A 17,176-nucleotide genomic window follows, 5' to 3' on the forward strand; every position below is an offset into this window, starting at 1 on the left:
AGCTGGTGCTTGTGGGATTGTACCGGACCCTCGTTTCGTAACGCAACGGGCTTGGAGTTCGGCTCCAAATTCAGGTGCGCTACACTAAGGGCTTCTTGCTCAATGAAAAGGACCGTATCAGGTGTTGCGGCAAGTTGGACCACAAGTTTATAAGGTCCGGCATGACATATAGCAGGCCGATCTTCCAGAGATTATGCATGTGCAGCAATTAAAACACTTCATAGCAAGGGATCAGGAGCAATTAATACCACCTACAAATCTGCTAGTGCCTCCTCCTGACGTTCCTCCTGATCCCGGCCCATCTACAAGAGAACATTGATGGTCTTCCATTATTCCAAGAGGAGGGGATGATGTGAGCACCAAATGTATGGCTACAATGCTATATACTAATATTAGCGTAATGGGATTTTGGTAGCTATCGGATTGGTTTCAATCCAGACCACTTGCTCCTGTTAATAAGCTAGGGTTTTTGGGCTAATTGAAATGCATATTTTCTGTATTCCCTTTTCATATTCCAAACACTCATAAAGTGTTGCTACATGCAAACAGCAAATTATTTTTTGTTCGCTTGAGGCCATGTAAAACGATCATGAATATCCAAGTATATTCTAAGATATTATTTCATTTAAATTCTCAAACACAACTTTAACTTTCTTCTACCACACCTTAACAAGCTCACAACTTTCCATAGCAAAAGTTTTATATTTTAAGAGTGGATTGTTTTCCATTTTCTCAAAACATCTCTGATATTATCTTTTTGGTTTTACATACACATGTGACATATCTCATTTGCCTATTAAAAACTCCTCAAGCTCTTACACTTTACATTCATAAACCAGTAGAAAGCTTGCCACAAAAACATATTTACCATTGGTGTTGGCTGCTGCTTGGGAATAATAGATTTCACCCTCACTTTAAGGATTATGCATAAGCTTTCTTCTCATAGCAAGATCAATCACAAAATTTTGGCATTTTCTCTCATTCCAATGAAAGCTCCCAAATTGATTTATGTTATGCTATTGATTCTCTTATAGCATACTATTTCTCATGTGCAACACTTGGTCAATACAATCTTAGTATTTATTACTTTGATGATAGATTTTGCCTTTGGGCTGCCATGCAATGTAAGTGTAATTTTAATTAAGTGATACTTAATTTTATAATAAACTTAAAGCAAACAAAGCATTGGTTTGCTAGTATATCAAGTACAATCAATTTAACAATTTTCTTGAACTGCCTATGGAAGGACTCGATCCAAAACAGTCTCCAGCAGGTAGCCAAGAACAACATCATCTTAAAACTCTAGGAATCTCTGAGCATAAGTTCTCTAGGCCAGGAAACCCTGAACTCGTGATGCCACCATTCTCACCTTACACCGCCAGCACACAGCTTTACTCTCGCAAAGTATGAGAACTAAGCTTTGCAAAGGAAGAAGAGAAGTTGTGCCGTGGAGGACGTCCCAGAGGCTTCTATTGTCCATGAAGTTGTAGAAGAGGAGGTTCCCAGCCGAGGATCGTGAGTATCCATACAAGCTCACCAAGTTTCAGTGCTTGATGTGGCTTAGAGTCGCGAGCTCCGTCTCAAATTCGCGGACGTTCTGTAGATAGTGATCGCCGCTTGATCGCAGCTTTCTTGCCATTCTTGAGCGTGCATTTGTAGACGGAGCTCGAGGCACTGCGGCTGACGAGAAATCTTTCGTGGAGGTTGTCTGTGATGTGTGGCAAGACATGTCACTGTGGACCAAAGGTGGAGTGGTTGACAAAAACGATTGGACGTACCACTGCTGCTCACCATTGTTGTTCATTAAGAAAGTCTTTTTTCTGGCATCAAAAAATTAAATCAGTAACCATTGTAACCATTGTTTTCTTTATATTAACGTGAACACAGGATAAAATATACAATCGTAAAGGGAGATGGGAATCACAATCCGTGAAGAGATTATGCTTCCACTTCTATCACACATCTCAGAGACTCTCCTTTCTGCAGAAGCGAGAACGCTTCATTGATCCTGGAGAACGGACGTGTGTGAGTGATCATCTCGTCGTACTCGAGCTCCTGGCTCACGAAAAAGACATCGCGCGTAAGTTCTCGTTATCGATCGAGTTGTATTTACCTTGCTCATGTATTTGTCCACCAAATCAGGCAGATCGGACTTGCATTTAAATCCGCCAAACACTGATGCGGTCCATATCCTCCCGCTGAAGAATTCGAGCGGATTGATTTCGAGCATCTTGTTGGAGCCGTCCACTCCAACAATCACAGACTTTCCCCATCCCTGGTCGCAAAATTGTTAAATTGCATTGAGAGAGCCATGAAAAATGAGAGTTACTTACGGGTTGGCAGCTTTCATAGGCGGATCTCATGACACTAGTGTTCCCAACACATTCAAAGCTATAATCCACGCCTCCTCCCGTCATTTCTTGGATCACCTGATATCAAGAGATAAAACAATCTTACCAGAGTCTTTTTTTTTTTGTTTTCGGATGGGACTTACACACTGAATAGCCTTGTCGTGCTCCTTTGGATTCAGAAAATCTGTTGCTCCAAACACCTTTGCTGAAACAGACGGAAAATAAAAGAGAAAAATTCAGCGGACAGGCTGTGGTGGTGACGTGTAACTGTACCTTTGGCGAATTTCGCAGGATTGAGATCCACGGCTATGATTCTGGATGCTCCAGCAATCTTTGCGCCTGCTACTACCTGGGCCAGATTTTAAAACAAGGAAAATGGTCAGGTTCCCACGTTGATTCAAGCGAAAACTTACAGCGAGCCCAACAGCCCCCAGCCCAAACACCGCCACGCTAGCACCCGCCTCAACTTTGGCAGTTTTCCAAACAGCGCCGATTCCTAGGTGGAAGATAACGAATGATCAGTCCTCCAGAAGCTGACAGACAACTAAATCCAAAGAACGAGACATCCAAAGGAAGAAAATGCAGAGACGCAACAAAGCTCCTTACCGGTAGCGATTCCACAGCCGAGAAGGCAAATCTTGTCCAGGGGCGCGGTTGGATCCACCTTGACAACCTGCGCTTGATCCACGACCGTGTACTCGCTAAACGTAGAGGTCCCCATGAAGTGGAAGATGGGCTTTCCCTGGATGGAAAACCGAGTCCTACCATCGCTCTTCATGGTGCCGCGAAGAGCATCCACGGCATAGTTCGCGCAGATGTTGGTCCGGGGCGACTTGCAGTACTTGCAGTTCCGGCATTCGCCCGTGAACACCGGAATGACGTGATCGCCGGGCTTGAGATCCAGCACGCCCTCGCCAACGCTCTCCACGATCCTGGACACACAGAGCCCAAGCAAAGGCATTAGGTTTTAGCGCATACAATGCTTTTACCCTGCTGCTTCGTGGCCAAAGATTCGTGGGAAAACCTCCACCTGTGGGAAAGAGAGAGGAATCGCGTTAAGTCTCCTCCATGGAGTGATCGAGAGATTCTTACCGGCGCTTCCCAGAATGTGACATCCGAGTGGCAGAGCGAGGTGTGCGTGATCTTGATCCGGACCTCCTGCGCCTGCGGCGGCTCCACTTGGATCTCCTCGATCACCAGCGGCGCCTTCGGTCCCCACGCGACGGCGGCTGTGGCAGGCATCGGCGCGAAAGATTTGAGAGAATGAGCGAGAAATCCTGGGAGAATCTCGGAAGAAATGGAGATATTTCGAGAATCTTGGAAGAAATGGGAAAATATTTCGAAAATATTTCGAGAGAGGGAAGAACAGAGAGAGCGATCGATCGAGGAGTGCATGCGTACCTTTGCAAGTGATCGTCTGGCCGGTTGTAGGCGTCACGAGACACATCTTGATCGACGCGGCAGGCAGCGGCAGCGGCAGCGGAGGCTTGCAAATGGACCAAAATCTCTCGACGAAAGAACGATCGATCGAAGCGGCAGCTAGAAGACGACGCGATCGCGATGATTCGATCAGAGTAGCGCGGCAGCGGTGGGTGAGCGATCCCTGGAACGAATTCCCTGCGCAACCACTAGGGATTGAATGCGCGCCTTCTCTCTTTGCTCGCGGTCGGTACAATCAAAGAAGAATCACACACACACACAAGAAGCCAAACCTAGTTTAGAAGATCACAGTCACTCTCTCTCTCTCTCTCTCTCTATCTCCTCTCCACCGCGCGAACAAACAAAGCTCTTTAAATCCTCTCTCTTTCTCTCCTCCTTTTCTCCTATCTATCTACCTATGTACCGTTATACCTCTCTCTTACTTTAAAATAGACCCGACCACCATAGCCAAGCACGGCAACGAACTTAGCAAGCTCTCTCTGTCGAGTCAAGCTCTTCCACATGCAACGTATTTAAAGCACGGCAAAGTCCACGAAGAAAAAATCCATACAAAGCAGGAGCTTTGAGATTTGCTCGTCGTCGTCTCCTAATAAGCACGCGTATCCGTCGTAAGAGACCAAAGCGATCAAATTTTCGCTTGCCTGGATCAAATCCCCGATCCCGATAAGAGCATCGTATTAACTTCATATAATGTGCGTGTGTCCAGCGTCCATCCGACACGCAAAACTTCACGCCAGAGGATATTAAAAATCTCGCCTTTGGAAGATTCCAGGTGCGTTTCCTGTGCGTGTGTTTGTCAAACACATTCGCATGAGCTACCAGAAAAGGAGGAAGAAAAAGCTCACCCTTGGAAGACTAGGGTGTGGTGGCGGTGGCGCTGGTATTGGTGGAATCCACGCAAATAACGCATCGCAGGCTCTTTCCCTCGAGCATCAGCTCGAAGGCCTCGTTGATTCGTGCGAGCGGGAGGCGGTGAGTGATAAACTTGTCCAGGAAATCCACCTCCTGCGAAGAAATACGCGGAAACGCACGAAAAGTTCACGTAGAGCGAAGTATAAATCGCTTGCCTTTGTCACGAATCTCTCCACGAGAGCTGGAAGCTGCGTTACTCCCTTGAAGCCTCCAAACATGCTGCCTTTGAGGACGCGTCCCGCGAGAAAGTTTCTCGAGTGGATTGTGATCTCCTGAGGGCCGGGGATCACTCCTCCGATCACGCAAACACCACCACCCTGGATCAGAGAGACGAGAAAAGCTTAGAAGTTCTTGAGATGACAATGAGTTTATACGTACGTCGTGGCAGCTTTCAATGGCGGAGCGAATCACGTCCACGTTTCCCACGCATTCAAAGCTATAATCCGTGCCACCGCCAGTCATTCCTTGCACGACCTGAGAAACGACGCTCGAACCACAGCCTGACACAAAGAAAGATCTGCGGAAATTTCTTAAAAAATCTACCTGTTGCAAAGGCATGGCATGGTCTGCAGGATGTAAGGTTTCAGTGACACCAAACATACGAGCTGCAAAATAATGTAAAGGCGATGGAGCTCCATTCAATCACGAGACGTAGGCAGCTTGAACACTCACCCAACTCGAGTTTGTGACGATTGATATCAATGCCAATGACGCGCGAAGCTCCTGCCATCCGTGCTCCCTCGGCAACCTTTAAAGAAAGTTGGCAGCTTGATCGAAAAATACGAAAACAAACAAACTTAGAACAGCACTCACAGCCATTCCAAGAGTGCCGAGTCCAAAAATCGCAACAGTGGATCCGGGCTCCACGTTTGCAACGTTCCAAACGGATCCCAGTCCTGCAGTTCGAAGTTATCAAAACAAAAAGAAAAAAAAAAAGGAAGAAAAAACAGAAGACGGTAAAAAAAAGCTTCTAGAAGACTTGCCTGCAGTGACACCACAGCTGAGAAGGCAAATTCTGTCCAGAGGAGCGGCGGGGTTCACTTTGACAACGCAGCCGTGATGCAGTACCGTGTACTCGCTGAAAGTGGAAGTTCCAATAAAGTGGAAGATCGGCTCTCCATCCTTTGAGAAGAATCTGGTTTTCCCATCTTCCAGCATTCCACCGCGGAATGGATTGATCCCCAGAACCGAGCAAACGTTTGCCTTGTCCGACTTGCACTTTTGGCAGCTCTTACACTCTCCAGTGAATAACGTCAGGACGTGATCGCCGGGAGCGAGATCGGGAACGTTGTCACCGACACTCTCCACAATCCTGTAAGAAAACTAGATCGCATAAGTTTAGATTCGAGGCAGATAAATTACGTCAGAGATTTGACCAAAGGTTTCTCGCGAAACAAGCTAAAGATCTCCCAAATTATGGGAAAGTGAGTCTAGCAAAACACTTACAAACAAGGCTTTCGTGAATGAATCCGATGCATGGAAATCCCCACGAAAAGAAATTCACGAAAGAAGAAAACCAGGATTCTTACCCGGCTGCTTCGTGGCCGAGGATGCGAGGAAACAATGCTCTAATCCCCTGGAAGAACACCATCGATCCATCAAAGAACTATGGAAAAAATGAGAGAAACCAAACGAAAGAGAAATCACCACCTCGAACTCCCAGTAGTGAACATCAGAGTGACACAAGGCCGTGAACAAGATCTTGACGCGAACCTCACCACAATGCGGTGGATCCACTCGAATCTCCTCGATCAAAAGCGGCTCCTTCGCCTTCCTCATCACAGCCGCTACAAGAACAAGCCCAGGAAATCTCTCGGAGCTCCAAGAATAGGAAAAAGAGTTACCTTTGCAAGTGATGATCTTCCCGGCGGTGCTAGAGCATTCTCCTCCTGCGCTCGCCATCGCCATTGCGCGTCAAAAGCACTAGAGCTGACTAGTAGCTCAAGAAAAACCTTTACTTTGAGTGGAGTCTTGTCAATCGCGGTTTGTGCCATGATATCCGGATGATCAAATCTAATGGATCTGGATCCGGGAGCTTTGCCACTGCCTCTACTCGATCAGACAAGGAGCTCATCTTCGCCAGCAACAATGAGATCGCGAGGCTCGCGCGCGCTGGCGAGCTCGCTCAGTGCAAAAGAGCCTTCGATGCAATGCCACAGCGCGACATCGTCTCCTGGAACGCGATCCTGGCGGTTTACGTCCGGCCAGGGGATTTGAAGCGCTCGGAAGAGATTTTCAATCGGATGCCCGAATGGGATGTTCTCACCTGGAACACGATGCTCGCAGCATTTGCCCACAGCGGGCAATTTCTGCGAGCCAAAGAACTGTTCGATCAAATGCCAGAAAAAACCATCGCAACCTGGAACACTATGATCTCTGCGCACTCACATGCCGGGAATTTTTCTTCCGCGATGGAACTCTTCCAAGGAATGCCGGAGAGAAACACTGTTTCTTGGACGAGCATACTAACCCTATATGCCCATAATGGGCATTTGCTTTTGGCAAAGAAGGTGTTTACCCTAATGCCAGAAAAGTCACTAGTGTCCTGGACGGCTATGGTGTCTACTTTCGTTTCAAACGCATGTATCGAGCAAGCAAAGAGAACTTTTGATTTGATGCCACGGTGGAATGTAATCTCTTGGAACACTCTTCTTGCGGGATTTGCCCAAGAAGGGCAAATTGATCAAGCAAAGCGGCTCTTTGACCTAATGCCGGAGCACGATCTCGTGTCCTACACCAGCTTGATTGGCGCGTACAGCCAAATCGGCGATCTGCCAAGAGCGAAGCTAGGGTTTGATCGAATGCCACAGAGGGATCTTGTGGCGATGAATGCGCTGCTCGCGCTCTACTCCCAGCTCGGCCGCCTGGGCGAGGCGCTGCGATTCTTCCACGCGATGCCGGAGCGCGACATCTCTTCTTGGAATTCGATCTTGCTCGTCTACTCCCAGGCCGGCGCCATCGATCAGGCGGAGGCGCTGTATCGATCGATGCCCGCTCGAAATATCGCGACGTCCTTGTTGATGATCGCGGCCTATGCGCAAGTCGGGAGGCTGGATCGAGCGGAGGAGACCTTCGATCGAATGCCGATGCGCGACGCCCAGGCTTGGAACTCCATGCTGGCGGCGTTTGTCCACAGCGGCGATCTGGACAGGGCCAAGGCGATTTTCGAGGCAATGCCAGAGAAATCCACCTCCGCCTACACGACGATGATCGCGGCCTTTGCCGCAAGCAAGCAGCTAGAACAGGCCACGGCGATCTTCGACGAAATCCCCGCCCGGGACACCATCGCCTGGAATTCGATTCTCTCGGCCTACGCCTGGAACGGCCACATCGATCACGCCAAGCGCTGCTTCGACCGGATCCCAGCACAGGACACCGCCTCCTGGAACGCGATGATCACGGCCTGCGGCCACTCCTCGCGCGGCGACGAGGCCATCGCGAATTTCCATCACATGGAGCTCCAGGGCGTGATCCCGGACGAGACGACGATGATGAACGTCCTGGCGGCTTGCAATCACGTCGGCCTGGTGGAGAAGGCGCTCTCCCTGTTCGTCCTCATGAGGGACGAGCATGGAATCCGTCCCGGGCGCGAGCAATTCGCGTCGATGATCGACATCCTCGCGCGATCCGGCCAAGAAGAGCGAGCTCGCGAGATTTCCAAGCGCACGCCACCATTCGCGCCCGAGGTCACACAGAGGAGCGCCCTCTTGAAAGCTCTGGCGACGCCATAGCCAGGAAGAACAGGTATATTCCAGATTCGGGAATCTTGATTTTGGGCCCTTACATGTAACCCTAGTTATTTTATTGGTGGAGGCAGGACAACGCAACACCGCATTGGTTCTTCGCGGAGGTGGAGGAGGCACAGCGCAAAACCCCCAGAGCTCTTCCAAGTAAGTCCTTCGATCTCAATGCGCCATGCAAGAGCATTGAATTCCTGGCAGAGATTTTAATTCGTGGGCCTTACTCTTTCTCTCCTCTGGGTTTTAGATGGGAATCCAGCGAACAGGTGTCAAGGACAGTAACCAGCTGAGGGATTCATCGCTCTTCCGGCCATCTCAGTCGGAAGTGGACCTCTACCAGCACGACATGGAAGATTTCTTGCTCGATTCTGCCGCGGAGCCAGCTGCGCCGCATCAGAACAAGCTCCTCTTGTAGGTATCCTCGTACATTTCTATCTAGCGGTTTTTTTTCCATCTCATCTCTTTTTTGCTTTCCAGATGCGATCTTCTAGACATCTCTGGTGTTTTGAGTGAGGCTGCTAGCGCGATCGTCGATGTATGCCAGTTCTTGTGATCTTTTCGTCACTCATCACGCACATTCGTATGGTGGTTTTCTCAGGATTCTTTCACCAGGTGCTTCAAGTCCAACATTCCAGAGCCGTGGAATTGGAACATATACCTATTGCCCTTGTGGTGCCTTGGCGTGATCGTGAGATACTGCATTCTCTTTCCAGTCAGGTATGCGCCTATCTGGGAGAGACGATCCTGCTCAAAGTTATTGCAATGTATAGGGTGTTGCTACTTACGGTGGGCTGGATCATCTTCCTGGGTGCTTTTATCCCGGTTCACTTCATCCTGAGGAAGCACGACCATATGAGAAGGAAGATCGAGGTATAGCATTCATTCTTTTTTTCCACAGAACAGAACATAAGACAAAGATTTTCTTTTCTTTGAAAACGCAGCGAGGGCTGGTAGAATTCATTTGCAGTGTCTTTGTGGCTTCCTGGACAGGGGTTGTCAAGTATCATGGACCACGGCCAAGCAGGCGTCCTAGACAGGTCTGTGACAGTTCCTCTGGCAACTGAGTTCGTTAACTTTCTTTTAGAGCAGGTCTTTGTGGCAAACCACACTTCGATGATCGACTTTATCATCCTTGAGCAGATGACCGCCTTCGCTGTGATTATGCAAAAGCATCCGGGATGGGTTGGTGAGCTTATCATCTTTTCTGTTCTTTTCCATTTTTGTCCAAAACATCCGTGGTTGATGCTCAATCTTTCTGCGTGACTGCGTTTTCCAGGTTTACTACAAAACACTGTTCTTGAAAGTCTTGGCTGCATCTGGTTTAATCGAACCGAGTCTAAGGACCGCCATGTTGTCGGGGAAAAGTAAGTGAAAGTCCGACGAAAGATTGTATCAGCTGGTAAATCCATCTTGCTCGTCACCAGGCTTCGAAAGCACGTCATTGATCCGGAAAGCAATCTTCTGCTCATTTTCCCAGAGGGGACTTGCGTAAACAACGAGTATATTGTGATGTTTAAGAAGGTTCGTGGTCTCATGGTTCGCTCCAAGTGGTTCTTATTTCCTGTGCTCGACTTACAGGGAGCGTTTGAACTGGATTGCACAGTGTGCCCGGTTGCTATCAAGTATAACAAGATCTTTGTCGACGCTTTCTGGAACAGTCGCAAGTAAGTGAGCCTTCTCATCTCGATTGACTTTAAGGTTTTTCTTTTTCCGACAGACAATCGTTTACAATGCACTTGCTGAGGCTGATGACGTCCTGGGCGGTCGTCTGCGATGTCTGGTATTTAGAACCACAAACAATCCGGCCCAACGAGACACCAATAGAGTTCGCGGAGAGGTATGTAAAAAGTAACTCTTCTTTGATCCTTATATTTCCTTTCAGAGTTCGCGATATGATAGCGAAACGAGCTGGAATTAAGAAAGTCGCTTGGGATGGATATCTGAAATACTACCGTCCAAGCTCGAAACTCACGGAGAAAATGTAAGCTTCTTCTCTTCTAGTTTTCCTGTGGAAAAGCTGTAGCTTACGCGTTTCCTCCGCAGGCAACAGAAGTTCGCTGAGAGCATGCTAAGAAGATTAAGAACGAAGACAAGTGACGAGGATCTCAGCACTCCTATGGAAGGATAGTACGGTACTCTTTTCTTAAGAAAAAATTCTCGTTCATAGTAATGGCCTGCCTTGGGACATTGACAGGAGAAATGTTTTCAAATGGAGGGGATGCTATTGATAAAACTCCACTAGTTTAAATGTTCAGCGAGGAAGCTTTTAAGAGACTCGATGTGCGAGCGGTGCTCTGGCACAAGGATCGCATCCCAGCAACGAGGCCCGGAAGAACATGGTCGAGAAGCCAGGCCGCCGCCCTTCCTGACGCACTCCACCATCTTCCTGCTCAGCCTCATCAGGTAAAACGTCGGGCAAGTGCCTCGCATCACAATCCCAGACAAAAGGAGCTCCTCGGGAGGAGATTCACAGAGAAAGTTCTCATACTTGTCCAGGAGCTCTTGCAGCAATCCCCGAGGCGATCATCTCCGCCTCTGGATCGCGATCCCTGTCCTTGAAGCTCCAATGCGCAACGAGCCGAATGAAACCATCCATCTCCATCTCGACTGCAACACCGGGGAACAGTGCTGCCAATTTGGAGCTCCAGCTGACGCCGTGTGACGATGCGCATGCCAAGAACATCGAGGCAGAAGAGCTCCAGGAGTGGGTACTCTTGGACAAGTTCTCGACGTCGGACACTTCCTCTAGCCTATGAGTCTTGGTGACGCAGGCGATGGACTTGACGAGGATCTCCACGGCCCTGGAGCTGCATGCTATCCTGCTCGGCCGGCTACATCAGGTCCAGACCTAAAAATTGGAGCATGAGTAGTGAGGAGTATACTACATCATCGGCAGAAAGAATGAGGTGAAGTCTTTCCAGGATTTTCTTGGAGAGAAGTTGAATTTTTGGAGCTGGAACTGTGTACGTGACGTCTACCTGGCAGGTTTCTTTCCAATCTCATGCAGTGACCTCTAGTGAAAGACATAGTCTCAGCCACAAAAGCGCACAAGCGACAGGGATTATGCGTTGACAATTTGAGAAAGACGCTCATCAGAGAAGCAGCAGCAGCAAATCGGTCACTCTGCTGCTCTAAGCTTCCACAGCATACTCGACAAGCTTGTGGAACTGGAGTCATCATTTGAGTTGCATTGGCCAGGTCAGTCGAAACATAGGATTATTCTCAAGAATATCATTTCTTCTTGCCATGACCCATGATTGTAATGTTGAAGAATCTGCCGCACCTTTGCAGCAGTTAGAGAGTTCTTATCCTCCATTTAGACTTGCTCTATCAACATTGCCTTTTGCCAAGTTGTTGTTCTGCTGGCCAAAATCTGTTTGTGTCGAAATCTTCTTTAGGTTTTGCCAGACTTTAATTTTGAGAGGATTGTGAGAAGCATCAAGCAGAAGTTAGGTGTATTATACAACGACCATTTTGATCCCTTGATCTGATTGTTTTGCCTGGAAATTTACTACATTCTAAGAAGCTCACCAAAGTGTCCACTATGGCAGCATGGACGTTTGCTATCTCAAACTTCTTGTTGTGTGCCCAATTTACATGTTTGGTCCTCTCTTGCAACAAACCCATGGCTGCTGTTGGAGCTGAGAAAGCTCCCTGGATTTCCCCTCCGGCAGTAGCGAATGCAGGGAATAGGAGGGGCTTTGTGAAGAGTTGTGAAAAGCTGGCAACGTTATAAAAAAAAAAAAAAAAAAAAAAGAACAAATGCTTCCCTTATATATGATTTTCACACTTTACCCTATAGTAATTTACTATATAATAATTATGGAGGAAAACCTAAGTTTCAGAGCCTTGATCCACTAAAAACAAGGATAGATCTAAACTCCCAAGTATATAGCTAAGGAATGAAGAAATTGAAGCATAGAACAACTCATAACTAAAGAGTGAAAAAACAAAAACATGAAATAACATTGAAATAGTATTAAAGCATTCAGCGTTCTAATGGCAAAAATAGCATATGAAATGGAGTCAAATAAAATTTATTACTAATAACTACTCCATCAGATAACACGGTATAGAATTTGGGTTTAAACCCAAACCAAACTATCTAGGTTAAAGTGTAAAGAGTAATCACCTTAGAGTGTAAAGAGTAATTAATGAGAAGAACACAGTTGACAAACATCCTTTCGAAAGGCAGTCAAAGAACAATGACAGACATACCTAGTAAAGAGTCAAAGGCAATCCTAAATGATCTGAACTAACAATCACTACACATAATACCTTCTTTCCTGGAGAATACTGAAAGATATGCTAATCACTATATAAATCAAATTCCTCTTGTCATTAAAAACATCCACAAAGGATTAGTAAGATAAATATATACTAGATTAGACCAGTTTCTTGGCTGGGTTGCCCCCAAGCAACTGTTCTAACACACTGTGAAAGTAAAAGTTGTAAATGGTTTGAATAGAAAAGGATAGTTACCTGTTCTTTTGTGCTGGAGATCTTAGCTCATTATCATCCTCTAAAACCACATTATCTTGCATGACCATGCAAACATGTAAGCTCCTGAGTTTGGACTTCCCGGGAGGTCACCCAGCCCAGTACTATTCAAACCCAAGGACGCTTAACCCCAAATATCCCAAGACCCTTAACCAATTGGAAAAGGGGGTGCACTCTTGTTCATGGGCCCTTTCCCTCTGTATTTGAACCCCTATGGATCGTCTCTCGAGTCGTTCCCTTTGGTTGCTTACAATCCACCACGCTTCCCTGCAAGTTCACGCCCTCGTGAACGGAAGCTGAGAGCCGCAGCTCTCCCGAGAGCCTTGCTCTCTTGACACCCTACCCCTCGGGTCGAGCCCAGCGGAGCAAACTGGACCAGCCAGATGTCAAACAACATGTGGTGTGATTCCCCTAGCCAACCAACAGAGTCGGACCCGAGACCCCTCTGATACCAAATGTAAGCTCCTGAGTTTGGACTTCCCGGGAGGTCACCCAGCCCAGTACTATTCAAACCCAAGGACGCTTAACCCCAAATATCCCAAGACCCTTAACCAATTGGAAAAGGGGGTGCACTCTTGTTCATGGGCCCTTTCCCTCTGTATTTGAACCCCTATGGATCGTCTCTCGAGTCGTTCCCTTTGGTTGCTTACAAAACAGTGAATAGAAAACAACATTCCACTTTCCCCTCCACATAACAATCCTTTTTCTGCTGAGGGCTCTAATGAAGCTAAACTAGAGCTCCTTATATGTGAAATTCCGAATCTTACTGCTAGAGAGAGATTGCCTCTAGCGCTTCAAGAGCAATGCCACATGTTTTTGTAAGATCTTGCTCCTGACATAGCGGGACTATTTGAAAACACAGAACACTATTACATTCGATGTCTAATATGCTACTTTTTCTTGGACAAGACAAATGGCTCTATGGGTTTACAAACTTTTCTTGAGCACTGTAGGAATTGCCCAACAGCAAGTTTGGAAAATGTGCACATGTGGATGTACAATAAATTCAAGAATGAGTTACGGACACATACCCACTATCGCTTCATGGTGAGGAACAACATCCCCTTGGGAAACATTACATTGGTTAGTGCAAAATATGGGGTTTTTATGCCACTCTATAGTGGAATATAAAATCTAGAATTACTTTACTATACTATAGTATTGTCACTATTAAAAGAAAAATATAATGAGATGATATTAGTTGTAGGTAACATACCTTATTCTAGAAGGTGCTATCATATCACATATAATTGTTTACAAAATGTTCAAGGAGGAGATGGCAACACACAAGCGCTACAAAGTGATGGTGACAGGTGAGAATGATAATTTGCAATTATGATATCTGACATTGACACTGGCATTTGACAATTTTACTGACATTTGACACTTTCACTGACATCTAACATATAATAAGCTTTCTATTTTATGTAAGGATGCAATTAACTTTCTTCTGCCTCATTATCAACATAATGATTTCTTTTATACTTCCTCCTATATTGGTATTGTGGGGAAGATTCACCTTGCATATGTTGAGCCATGGCTTCTGCATAGTCAGGGGATTTCCAAAGCCTCAAATTCTAGAAACTCCAGGTGACTGTAATCTATAAATTAGAATTAAACATATATTGAAATTTTAATAAACATAATTTACCTCCTTGAGGTTCGAGGCAACTCATGAAATCCTCTAAGCCGGTGTTTGAAGAAATGATGTTCTTCAATAGAAAACACCGACCTACCAGAGTCATATGCTGCCTCCACTATAAAACCACTACCTGCTGTGCAATCAATCACAACACCATCTGATGGGCAATAGAGCTCAAGCAAGACTTGCATTGCCAATGGAGTTCGAAATTGGTACCTTGGAAACGTGTTGCAAATCTGCTCATCCACAAGGTTGGGTATGATGTTAGTGGAACTGTCGTACCCAGGCAAAACACGTGCTGCACGTTCGCTATCACGAAACCCATCATGTGTATTTTTGTAGAAGGCATGATAGGTCCACATCATAACCTGGAATATAAAAATGTTTAGAAATTAGATAAAAATATAAAATACATGCTCACCTTTTTAGGCTTCCCTTGGACACCCCTCGTATCAACGCCAATAGGATCCATGATGCACCCGGAAGAGAATGACTTGAAATGAACTTTTGCTGCGCACGTCATAAGCTCATACATCCAGTTGGGGTCGTTCGGTAGGATGTCTGTTGCGCACATCATAAGCTCATACATCCAGTTGGGGTCATTCGGTAGGATGAAGACGACATGGCCAGCTTCAAGCATAAGTGCTTCGGACAATAGGAATGCATCGCATATGTGGTTAGGTGTGAGAAAGTTCCAATCCTCAACTTTCCCATCGATATCTGAAAGACCATCTGGAAAGTCGAAGAGAATGAAGTCCGCAACTGGGAGCAAGGGCCTTTGTATCTTTCGGCACCAACGGTTGAATTGGCGCCATACATCCATGTTGATGTCGTCTTCCGTGAAAGATGTCAACAATCTACTGTAAGAGCCAATGAAGATACCCACGATGCCTCGTTGTGTTATTGGGGACACATGATGGACCTATAAAAGAGCTAAGTGAATGAAAAAAATAATAAATAGTATGCTACTGTCATATGGCGTGTTGTCGATGAGAGTTTCTCCAACTCCTCTTCATGAGCATCTTGTCGAGCTGGAATGAAATTACTACCAACAGTCATTGTTGCAAAAAACATATATTACCACCTTTAGTTTATAAAATTCATTTTTGCTTACCTTGAGGTCGACGTGATATTCTGTGAACCACTTGATCATCGTTATTTACTGGTAAAACCTGATCCGGATCTTGGTTGTTTGATGGTTGAACTGGAGCATGATCTTGGCTGTCTGATGGTGGAACACAAATTTTATCTGGAGCTTCCTCATCCTGGTCTCTATCGTCACTTGCATTGCCATCATTGCTAGCATTGACAACTTCCTCGCGATCTAGTGTAGAGGTCTCCTTCCCCAAGAGCTCTAACTCCCAAGGGCATTCTATCTTCCGTGCCTTTGGAACTCTTGCAAACATTGTTAGGTACATTCCTCCATCCCTTACACCCTTTGCAACAAATCAAGTGCAAACTAGTGCCTCAAATGGCATGCCTCTATATCAAAGATACCTGTAAACAATATATATTAAAAAACAATCTTAGAAATCATATTATACTTGTAAGCTACACGTTGCATGAAATAAGGTTGACCATGTTGGCAATCATAAGTTGTTGTGCTTGTTGATGTAGGTGTCGAAAGACATGAATGTGCCATCTGGATCGTCACCAATGTGTGGTGCCAAGAATTTCTCACCTTCACTTATAGTTTGTGTGATGTAGACAGCCCTTCTCATCATGTTCTCAAATGGTTCTGGCAGTCCTTTCTCTCAGTTCATCATGTAGACATTGAGAAACTTCAGAGTCTCTATCTGTTGCTTATATGGAAGCTTCAATTATGCGATATTGTAAATCATGTCATCTGGAGTTTTGTTCACTACAAAAGTAACATATGCATAATTGAGAAAAATGAAGTGAGATAAAAAACTTACATTCATGAGAAGAAATTTTGGCTATAGTCTCTAGCCACTCCTTTGGCCTGCGATTGTCTGCTATGCATACTAGTTTCTTCAACTTTGAGGATTTTGCATGCTGAATTTTGTGCTCAATTTGAATGAACTCAGTTGAGAGCTCTTCCGACTCTTTTCTGGATATGCAAGTTCGTAAGCATCTTGTTTGACCTTCACCAAAGGCTAAAAACCAAAACAATTAAAAAAGGCTTTTATAAAATAAAAGGGAAAGACATACCTTACACCACACAGCGAGCATAAAGTTGATTGGGTTGTTGAACCAAGTTGTACCGTCATTTTGAGTGCGTGAGTGTCGAACAAGTGTTGCGAGATCATCACCATAATGTTGGTGGATGTCATCCTCACTCAAGTTTGCCAAAAATCAAAGTTGCTCAATGTCATGGACTTGAACAACGAATTGCCCAAGCCTACATTTAAACACAACAAAACAAGTTAAAGTGGAGTTAGAGGTAAACTATAAAACTTACGCATTGATCTTTTGGCAGGCCAAGATAAGTCTGTTGACATCCAAAAGTCCCCTCGCGTAGTCATGGCCGACTGGAACGTTGATATGGTAGACGGGATCATCGTGAAAATGATCGTCAATACACTTCATCCAAGCTCCATATTGGTGGTTACTGTCAATAATGTGGAACA

The 17,176-nt window shown here is 45.8% G+C and overlaps 4 protein-coding genes across 5 annotated transcripts; 2 read left to right on the forward strand and 2 right to left on the reverse strand.

Annotated features, from left to right (window-relative positions):
• Nucleotides 1-1,834: 1,834 nt before the first annotated feature.
• On the reverse strand, nt 1,835-4,052 carry LOC9659826 (alcohol dehydrogenase class-3). The gene is made up of 10 exons (XM_024683864.1): nt 3,753-4,052; nt 3,444-3,580; nt 3,341-3,381; nt 2,958-3,283; nt 2,765-2,847; nt 2,625-2,700; nt 2,495-2,556; nt 2,334-2,429; nt 2,114-2,275; nt 1,835-2,055 (listed from the first exon to the last, which is right to left on the reverse strand). The coding sequence occupies exons 1-10, from the start codon at nt 3,796-3,798 to the stop codon at nt 1,939-1,941; spliced, it is 1,146 nt and encodes a 381-aa protein (XP_024539632.1). The 5' UTR covers nt 3,799-4,052; the 3' UTR covers nt 1,835-1,938.
• A 275-nt stretch (nt 4,053-4,327) lies between these two features.
• Nucleotides 4,328-6,647, reverse strand: LOC112349438 (alcohol dehydrogenase 2-like). Its single transcript, XM_024683863.1, has 11 exons — nt 6,548-6,647; nt 6,354-6,490; nt 6,233-6,279; nt 5,687-6,015; nt 5,517-5,599; nt 5,376-5,451; nt 5,247-5,308; nt 5,082-5,177; nt 4,859-5,020; nt 4,637-4,796; nt 4,328-4,572 (listed from the first exon to the last, which is right to left on the reverse strand). The coding sequence occupies exons 1-10, from the start codon at nt 6,609-6,611 to the stop codon at nt 4,647-4,649; spliced, it is 1,206 nt and encodes a 401-aa protein (XP_024539631.1). The 5' UTR covers nt 6,612-6,647; the 3' UTR covers nt 4,328-4,572; nt 4,637-4,646.
• A 59-nt stretch (nt 6,648-6,706) lies between these two features.
• Nucleotides 6,707-8,434, forward strand: LOC112349465 (pentatricopeptide repeat-containing protein At4g02750-like). The gene has a single exon (XM_024683916.1). The coding sequence runs from the start codon at nt 6,707-6,709 to the stop codon at nt 8,432-8,434; it is 1,728 nt and encodes a 575-aa protein (XP_024539684.1).
• LOC9659827 (glycerol-3-phosphate acyltransferase 9) lies at nt 8,344-11,440 on the forward strand. Of its 2 annotated transcripts, XM_024683862.1 has the most exons (15): nt 8,344-8,447; nt 8,500-8,593; nt 8,691-8,854; nt 8,921-8,978; nt 9,042-9,160; nt 9,214-9,313; nt 9,385-9,480; nt 9,533-9,629; nt 9,720-9,807; nt 9,868-9,964; nt 10,022-10,107; nt 10,161-10,280; nt 10,326-10,424; nt 10,487-10,575; nt 10,638-11,440. In XM_024683862.1, the coding sequence occupies exons 3-14, from the start codon at nt 8,691-8,693 to the stop codon at nt 10,569-10,571; spliced, it is 1,209 nt and encodes a 402-aa protein (XP_024539630.1). In that variant the 5' UTR covers nt 8,344-8,447; nt 8,500-8,593; the 3' UTR covers nt 10,572-10,575; nt 10,638-11,440. The 2 variants fall into 2 exon arrangements, with proteins under 2 accessions (XP_024539630.1, XP_002978927.1); XM_002978881.2 differs by having other exon boundaries at nt 10,487-11,440.
• The last annotated feature ends 5,736 nt before the right edge of the window (nt 11,441-17,176 follow it).

The sequence above is a fragment of the Selaginella moellendorffii genome, unplaced genomic scaffold (assembly GCF_000143415.4).
Source record: "Selaginella moellendorffii unplaced genomic scaffold, v1.0 SELMOscaffold_39, whole genome shotgun sequence".
In the NCBI taxonomy this organism is placed as follows: domain Eukaryota; kingdom Viridiplantae; phylum Streptophyta; class Lycopodiopsida; order Selaginellales; family Selaginellaceae; genus Selaginella; species Selaginella moellendorffii.